At 36.4% G+C, this 9196-nt stretch overlaps 1 protein-coding gene across 1 annotated transcript; it reads right to left on the reverse strand.

Annotated features, from left to right (window-relative positions):
• Nucleotides 1-75: 75 nt before the first annotated feature.
• On the reverse strand, nt 76-5358 carry znf518a (zinc finger protein 518A). The gene is made up of 2 exons (XM_073834491.1): nt 4026-5358; nt 76-2006 (listed from the first exon to the last, which is right to left on the reverse strand). Exons 1-2 carry the CDS (start codon nt 5356-5358, stop codon nt 1264-1266), a joined length of 2076 nt encoding a protein of 691 aa, XP_073690592.1. The 3' UTR covers nt 76-1263.
• Between the last annotated feature and the right edge of the window lie 3838 nt (nt 5359-9196).

A 9196-nucleotide genomic window follows, 5' to 3' on the forward strand; every position in this document is an offset into this window, starting at 1 on the left:
TACTGCTGTCAGGACAAGAGTATTTTTCTTAAAGATCTATATTCACCTAATACACATAAAAACAAAATAAACGAATTTTCAAAATAATTATATTTATTTATTGATAGTTCTAGAGGGTTTTTTTGTGGAGGCACTTCTACAATACAGCAATTGAAGGTGTCATTCACAGCTGTTAGTGCAACACTAGTGCTTATACCAGTGTATAAACATCTACACAAACATAAGAGACATGTTTACTTTGGTTTCTTCAAACATTTACAGAAATTCACACCACTATTAAGTGCCTGAATCACAGTGCAATCATCAAACTTTTCAAGTCAGTGATAGTCTCGATTTTACCTAAACTCAAGAAATTATTACTCTGATCAGATTACACCGATCCTAAAAAACCTTTGGCTTCATAAATGAGAATAAAAATATATATTTTTGACTACTGAGACCAAAACACAGTTTGCAACATTCTTTAACCATGAGCAATACATTAACAATTTAATAAATGTAAGGTAATTAATTTAAACTCTTGATTAAACCTTTAATCAAACCCATGTAACTTAGCCGACTGCACGCTGAAAAAATAAATACAGACAATTCGCATAAATACAAAACAGAATCTCAGTAATGCTGCATCAACATATGCTCTCGCATAACGGTGTAGTTTTAAACTAATGCTTAATATACAGGCAATGTGACGAACAGAGGAAGCTTAACCAGATTTGTAACCTCCTACAAAGATAATCAACCATTTCTGTAAACATTTCAGTCACAAAGCCCTACCAAAGATGATTAATAAAGCAACAAAGTAGTAATGGTTAAACAACTTGCCCTAGTTTTAAACATCAAAAAGAAAACAATAAAACAATGCAAAGCTACATAAAGTATTAAGACAAACTGATGTCTTGCTGCTCAGTCACTCGTTGTTCAGCGTGAAGTGAAAGTCAACACACTTCTATTAGTATTAAGCTAACAAAGTGGAATATTACAATATTTCCTGAGGTCTCTGCAATAATCTCACAAAATCTGATCAATCACAGTAGTGAGACGGATTTGGTCTGACCGTATCAAAACACAGTGATTTTTTAATCTATTAGATAATGCACTGCACTTCTTCACATTGTGGAACAAAATAAATAATGCTTGCTCGTGTCAACTTGAATATTCAATCACCCGAACAGGGTTTATATTACTATAAAGAATGAAACTGTAAAAGATATTTGGACCACTCTTCCTGAGATTCGCACAGTAACCCTGATTCTTCACAAATGTTTATCTGTTAAAGAGCTGGTTCCAGTCTCTGGTTGCTTCCATTAGATGTCTCTGTCCGTGACCCACCCAAGCTTCTTGGTTTCTGAAAAGCCGCCCGCAAAACCAGCATCTAAACGTCGGCTGCAGCACGATGCTTTCCGACACTGTTGGTACTACGGTGTACTTTCTTCCACACACTCTTTTGAGCCTCAGCTTTAAGCTGAACCTTTCTTTAACGGTTCCGTTTGGCCATTCTCTCCTGCAGTGGGACGCGTGGCAATTGGCGTCGAGATTTTTGTCAGAGTTAAACTCTGAAAGAGCTTTGAGAGTCTTACGAGACAGTACGACCCGTTGTACGGCACCTTTGTGCTTGTGAACCACTTTCATGATGTTTGTGACCTCGGGAATGTCAGTGTCGGGATGGTTGAGAACTATGACTGGTTGGTTGTTGCGTGGGATTTTAACGGATTGCGAGGAGCTGTAGGGAATCAGCCGAAGGGTCGTCGGAGCGTCTCGAGGCGCCGGATCCCAGTAGAGGACGGATGCGCTGACGTCTTCTGAGGCCTGAGTCGATCGCTTCTGGGATTTGCTGATGGGAGAGTCCGCCGAGAACGTTTCTCCCATGCGCTTTCTGTTCAGTGATGCAAGAGCGGCGTTTGACTCATTGGATCCAGAGTCTGTTGCTGGTACAGATGTGAAAGAGTTTGAATCGTCAGGCTGGAGAGAGATGTTGGCAGTGACCGGATGAGATTGCTGGTTTGCACCTGATGAAAACATGAAGCAGAAGAGTGACTTACATGCTTTAAAGGAACACTCCACTTTTTTTGGAAATAGGCTCATTCTCCAACTCCCCCCGAGTTAATAAGTTGATTTTTACCGTTTTGAAATCCATTCAGCCGTTCTCCTGTTCTGGCGATATCACTTTTAGCATAGCTTAGCATAGATCATTGAATCCTATGAGACCAATAGCATCACGTTCAAAAATGACCAACGAGTTTCCATATTTGTTGTATTTAAAACTTGACTCTTCTGTAGTTATATCGTGTACTAAGACCAGTGGAAATGTAAAGCTGCGAGTTTCTAGGCTGATAAGATTAGGAACTACACTTCCATTCCGGCGTAATAGTCAAGGAAGTTTGCTGCCGTAATATGGCCGAAGCAGGCGGAGTATTATCAGAAATGAGTTCCCAGCTAGTTTAGCATTTGCACATGTGCTGCATGGTATTACTGCTCCTGCTTCTGCCATATTACGGCAGCAAACTTCCTTGACGATTACGCCGGAATGGAAGTGTAGTTCCTAATCTTATCAGCCTAGAAACTCGCAGCTTTGCATTTCCACCGGTCTTAGTACACGATAGGGGTTTGACTGGTCTCGCAAGAACGTGACGATATCATGGCAAAACATTTTGCAATGTTTACATTAGAGCTGCATGACTAATAGTTATATATATATATAAATATCACGATCTCTATTCAAACACCAATGCGATCTTATTCATGAATGACAACAATTCAGTGGTGTCTATTACAACTGTTTCACGCGCTCCATTGACACTTACGATGTGAAAGTTATTGAAGACATTCAAATCTGCATTCTTACTGCTGTGGTTTCAGAAAGCAACATAAGTACTGAGATAAAAGCTTATAGTTTGGATATAAACACTTATCGTCTACAGTAGCGATCAAAACGAAAGTATAACACGTCTGTAGAGCAACGTTTATTCTCTGGCCAGGAGCTGGCGACAACTACACGTTTAAAAAAAAAAGTATTTGTCGTTGAATTATACATTCAAGATATTCCAATAGTGAAACAAGCCTTTAGTAATTGAGACACTGGCTCCTTAATTTTTTTTTTTTTCAGACTTAAGCAATGAACATTATTTCAGAACCAATAGTAAATTGTGTCATTTTGTTTAGATTTCTAATCCTTTTTTTTTCTTCAGAATCGTGATCTCCAGTTTATAAAAGAACATTGTTTTTCAGTTTACCCAGAATCATGCAGCATTAGTTTACATTTTTATTACTGCATATAATTCATTAAAATATAAGTTTAATTTCATAAAGTACAAGTTCATATCAAAATGCACCTACATTTTTTTGCATTTTGTGTTTTTTGTTGAATAAAATACTATTTTCCCCTATATATTTCATCATTGAGGATTTATTTTAAAAAGTTAAAAAATCTCGTCTCGTCTCGTTCTCGTGAACCCAAAATCTCGTCTCGTCTCGTGAAATAAGTGTCTCGTCACACCCCTACTTTCCATTGATGCAAGATCTGTTAGAATAGGACAATATTTGGCTGAGATCCAACTATTGTGAAAATCTTAAATCTGAGGGTGCAAAAAAATCTAAATATTGAGAAAATCACTTTAAAAGCTGTCCAAATGAGTTTCTAAGAAATGCATATTACTAATCAATAATTAGGTTTTACCATATTCACTGTAGAAAATTTACATAATCTCTTCATGGCACACAATCCTTACCTAATATCCTAATGATTTTTGGCATTAATGAACAATCGATCATTTTGACCCATGCAATGTATTTTTCCCTATTGCTACAAATATACCCCTGCTACTTAAAACTGGTTTTGTGCTCCAGGTTCACATGTTTCAGTCAAGTTAAATAGAACTAGAGAAAACAGTATTCAACTAAACACAATTCCATAGATATTTCCAGTCCCTTAACTGTTACCTACATTTTTACATGACTATGGGAACCACATCTAAAGACAAAACACAACAACTACACTTTGTCCCCAGCGTGCTCTGCTTATTGCTCACCTTCAGCGCATGTGAGATCTTTCAGAGGTTCATCAGAGCAGGTCAGTGTTGATGAGGTCCGGTCCTCTCTCACTTCATCCAGCAAATGAATGACTGTTGTTAAAGGCAGCTCATCCACCGTCTGAAGCAGGTCTGAAGAGCTGCCGCTTTCCCTCACAGTCTCACAGTCATGCTGACCTACCGGGACCAGAGAATCTCTAGGGTCCATGTTGTTTGTGCACTCGTCAGCATTGCCATGGAATAACAGGCCCCCATGTTCACTTTGACACACAGACTCCTTCAGGGGAGATCCAAAGGATGGACTCATGCAATCCAACCCTGAGATGGAGCATGTGTTTGGCTGATGTTGAATGGCGTTGGAATCTAGTGCAAGACTGGCTTCTTCATCAAACGGCGTAGTAAGAAGTTGCGAACTACATCTTTCTTCTAAAGAACCAGCATCTGAGGTCAAATCACTATGACAGCCTGAATCTCCTTGGCATGTGGTAAAGTTTTCTTCGGATTCACTGAGGGCTTTATCTTGGCAGTCTTTCGCTCTGTTTGCATTGGGACTTTGAATATGTGACTTATGGTTGAAGGCGTTGAGATGAATGGGACTGTGTTCCTGACTGTTGCATCCATCGTTTTGTTGGCTTTTTATCCTCTCAACCACTGAGGACAAAAACTCCCTCTGAGCTACGCATCGCTCTTGCTTCTTCCTCCGGGACGAAGACCTTCTGGATGTCACCTGAGAATGGTTTCCTGAGGCGTTAACGCTTGAAATATCATTGGATTCGTCTTGCTGATTGGTTGGTTTCACAGTGTGAGCATCCTTTGAAATGTCTTGCTTGTTTGAAGGAATGACTTTGAGAACTAAATGCTTTTTGCCATCCACCATTTTGAACCCGACCACCTTTGTAGTGCAATCTGGGGGAACAGATATATTGTTCTTCTCCATGAGTCCGCTTAGCTTATCTTTCCCAGCAGGGCGCAGGCCCGGGTGTGGCGTAGCACATCGTTTTGCAACATGTGCTTGTGATGGATGGGGTGTTGTTGGCGCATGAGGAATAAAATCTTGCTTGGTTTTGAAAGACGAAGGCCAGTTTTTATCTCTACACACAGTCCTTTCCAAAAACTGCTGTGTTTCCTCCAAAGTCTTCTCTGGGTTCAGTAAAACACCGTGGTTGTCCAGTAAACCAGGTGTTGAGAAAGGAAGCAATGGGGATGTCCAATTGGGTTCTGGTTTTGGAAGTAAGAACTTGAACTCTTGGGACAAGCTATTGTCTTGCTTAACAGTTGCCCGCTTTCTCCACCAATTTTTACGGCTCCACCTTTGACGGCATGCAGCAGCCATGTGCTTTAAGTGATCGTTTTTATTCTGTGCATTACCATTTGCAATGCTTTCCTGTGAACAAGAGTGACACACAAACTGCTTAATGTCCTGGATTGAGTTTTTGCATTTTGGACAATAGTATTGACCGTTTACAGCATGGTGAGTTTGACAGTGTTTGGTCAGTTGAGGCAGCGTTCGCTGGACGTTGTCATTACAAATCTCACAAACGAACAAACAATCTTTGTGTTGCATTCGGTGCTGTTGAAGCGTAGTGAACACCGGTGTGGAGAATCCGCACACGTCGCACGGAAACATCGGTGGGCTTCCTTTGCCTCCGTGGACGATCTTAAAATGCATTGTTAATTCGCCGGGTCTGAAAGAGATGCCGTCGTTGCACGAGGAGCAGGTGAAGGTGTTCGCCGAATGAAGACTTGGAGACTGCTTCTCAGACTTCTCTGTTACTTCCCATCCATGTGGTGTAACATTCTGCTCCTCTTTCACAGTGTTTTGTTCAGCGGGGAATGAAAAGGAGGTATTCCTGAGACGTAGGCGTTTATGCCAAATGCTCCTCTCTTTATTCCCAACCTGAGCGTCAGGGTTGGCATTGACCCCATTCATATTGGATGTACAGAGCCCTATGAAAGACAAGAAAAACTCAATAATCAATACAAAAAACATACCATCATGATTAATAACCAATGTGGTTTAATTTTTACCAATGTTTCTGGTTGCAATACTGTGTGCATTATATAAAACACAAGCAATACAGTGTAAAAAAAGATTTTCGAATGTATTTTTGTCTTGTTTTCCAATATAAATATCTAAACATTCTTGAAAACAAGATGAGAAGACAGATATGAAGTCTTGTTTTCTAAAACAAAAAGATAAAAATTAGGTTCAAGCAAGACAAAATACTAGGATATTAAGTCGTGTTTTCTCAACAAACTGATCAAAATTAAGTGAATTTATGCTTAAAACAAGAAAAAAAAACATTTGTTTATTTTATTTTTCTTACCCCCATTGGCAGATATTTTTCTTGTTTTAAGCATTATTCACTTAATTTTGATACATTTTTAAGAAAATAAGAATACTTTGATATTTATACAAAAAAACAAGACAAAATACTAGGATATTAAGTCATGGTTTCTCAACAATTTGATCAAAATTAAGTGAATTTATGCTTAAAACAAGAAAAAGAACATTTATTTCTTTTATTTTTTCTTACCACCATTAACATTTTTTTTTAAACATTTATTCACTTAATTTTGATACATTTTTAAGAAAATAAGAATACTTTGATATTTATACTGAAAAACAAGACAAAACACTGGAATATTAAGAAATGTTTTCTGAACAATTGATAAAAAAAAAAAGTGAATTTATGCTTGAAACAAGAAAAAGAACATTTATTTATTTTATTTTTCTTACCCCCATTGGCAGATTTGTTTCTTGTTTTAAGCATTAATTCACTTAATTTTGATAAGTTTTTAAGAAAATAAGAATACTTTGATATTTATACTGAAAAACAAAACATACTAGGATGTTAAGTTGTTTTCTGATTTTTTTTTATTAAAATTAAGCGAATTCATGCTTAAAACAAGAATTTCTTTATTCATTTTATTTTTCTTACACCCATTGACAGATCCATTTATTGATTTAAGCATTAACTCACTTAATTTTGATACATTTTTTTGAAGAAAAAAAACCGAATATTTCTATATTTATACTGAAAACAAGACAAAATATTAAGTAATATTTTCTAAAAAAAAAAAGATCAAAATAAAGTAAATTTATTTTATTTTTCTTACCCCCATTGACATTTGTTTTATGTTTTTAGCATAAACTCACTTAATATCGATGCATTAAGAAAATATTTTGATATTCACACAGAAAAACAGAAGTCATAATAAGTCATGTTTTCTGAAAAAGAAAATTACTGATTGGCAGAATTCTTTCTTGTTTTAAGCATGAACTCACTTAATTATGATACTTTTTTAAGAAAACAAGAATGTTTTGACATTTATAGTGAAAAACAGACAAAATCCTGAGTAAGACACAAATTACTTGGGATATTAAAAATATCTTGATTTAAAAATGTTTCGACATTTATACCAAAAATAGTAATATGCTTTGTGATAACTGTGCTTTTGTTTATTACATTTTGAGTAATTACTGTAATGCATGTTGTGTAAACTATCTAATGGACATTAAACTGAATCATTAACTATGTGTTTTGCCACATATGACAAAAATCATATACAAGTGTGTATATCAAGATTGTATTTGAGGACAGAACCTGGTCTTCTTTAAAATATCATACTAATATAACTTTAACTTAGTTACACTAAACCAGACTACAACATATTAATTACAATTCAATACATTTGAATGAACCTAAAAGTACCATGAATTACCATGATTTTTAAACATGGTGTCATTACAGTACATTTGCACTTACATTTTTTATGTGTAGCTACTAAATACTTTTTACCTATTAGTTTATTTGCATAATTATGGTTTATGGTTAGTTTAAAGCAATTTACTGCTAATGCAACACGTGTGTAACAACAAAATGACCATGGTAATACCACGGTATTCTTTAAAATGCATTGGACTACCTTGTAAATTCCATTGTAATATGATAGTATTTCAATCCCATGATACACATCAAAGTACCATGGGATTAACATCACTGTACCATGGTTTTGTATTGTTTTGTAAACAGGAGTGTTTAATAATCTTCCTCAGACCTTTGTCTTCATTTACACACATGCATATTGCCCCATGTAACTCAACAGACATAAAATGTAAGAAATGAATCAAACATAATAAACTAGAATGTACTAAGCATGCACCACGAGTTGAACAAGTTAAATAAAGTACAATCAGTTTGCACCTGTGGTTCAGCTGCCTAATTCCCTCTGTCACAATGCAATGAACGTGTTATAAAGTTTTAAAAACGTGTTAGATCAAACATAACGCGATGCAATGCAAAAAGCATGCGATATAGATTACTTTAGCAACTATGCACTCTAGCTTATGTAAAGTTGACCAACAAACATGTTTCAAACTGCTACATCTTGCATGCCATTATGCGCGACACAAGTACATTTCCACTTATAAACCTTTAGTTCTCCTTCAAAGTGGAAGTTTATGAAGTGCATATGTGAAAACGCGGATAAGTGCATGTAAAAGAGTCGAAGGTTGTCAGACTTACAGCGCTTTTCCGCCTCCCGTCCAACCAGAATCAGTCAACAGCGAACGGCAGCCATGACACTTCAATCCGGGGACAAAGCAGCTCAAGCCCATGACAAGAATGGATTACCTGCATGCCACATCATACTAATGTCTGATTGCATTGCCTAAATTGCATGCATTTTCCCATGCATTAATGCATGCATGCTTTCTGATTGTGAAACACGCTTTCTTTCATTCACGCAACAGATTTGATGTGCACAGAAAAATACAGCCCTATGAAGACAACATGTGCTTCCTCTTTCAACACACATCATTCAGCACTGTTTATAACGACCATATAGAGGCACACAGTGACAGCATAGGGTGGCAAGTTTATTACACACGCTTTTGCATTAATGAGAATGTGAGAAAAGAAGAAAAACGTGCACGCATTTGAACAAAGTAGAAATTATTTGTCATCTTTACTTTATTTGTTTAAATCTGTTTATACTTTTATTGTAATTTTGTACTTTTGTCATGCAGTGCATGGCTATTTCAGTTAATAAAATGTGTAATGAAAAACCTAAAGTAAAGTTGGGATTTCCACGTCTCAAAAAGTTAAGATTTATAAAAAAATAAAAATAAAAAAAGGAAAATTAGGCTATTTTTTTTTTTTTAAGTC

This window comes from Garra rufa, chromosome 2 (genome assembly GCF_049309525.1).
Source record: "Garra rufa chromosome 2, GarRuf1.0, whole genome shotgun sequence".
NCBI lineage: Eukaryota > Metazoa > Chordata > Actinopteri > Cypriniformes > Cyprinidae > Garra > Garra rufa.

What these genes read in the sequence shown, in the direction of transcription:
- znf518a (XM_073834491.1), bottom strand. Translation starts at nt 5,358, where the DNA reads ATGGCTGCTGCATGCCGTCAAAGGTGGAGCCGTAAAAATTGGTGGAGA. An exon ending in AGATCTCACATGCGCTGAAG is followed by an intron (nt 2,007 to 4,025) that starts GTGAGCAATAAG and finishes TGTTTTCATCAG; the next exon opens with GTGCAAACCAGCAATCTCAT.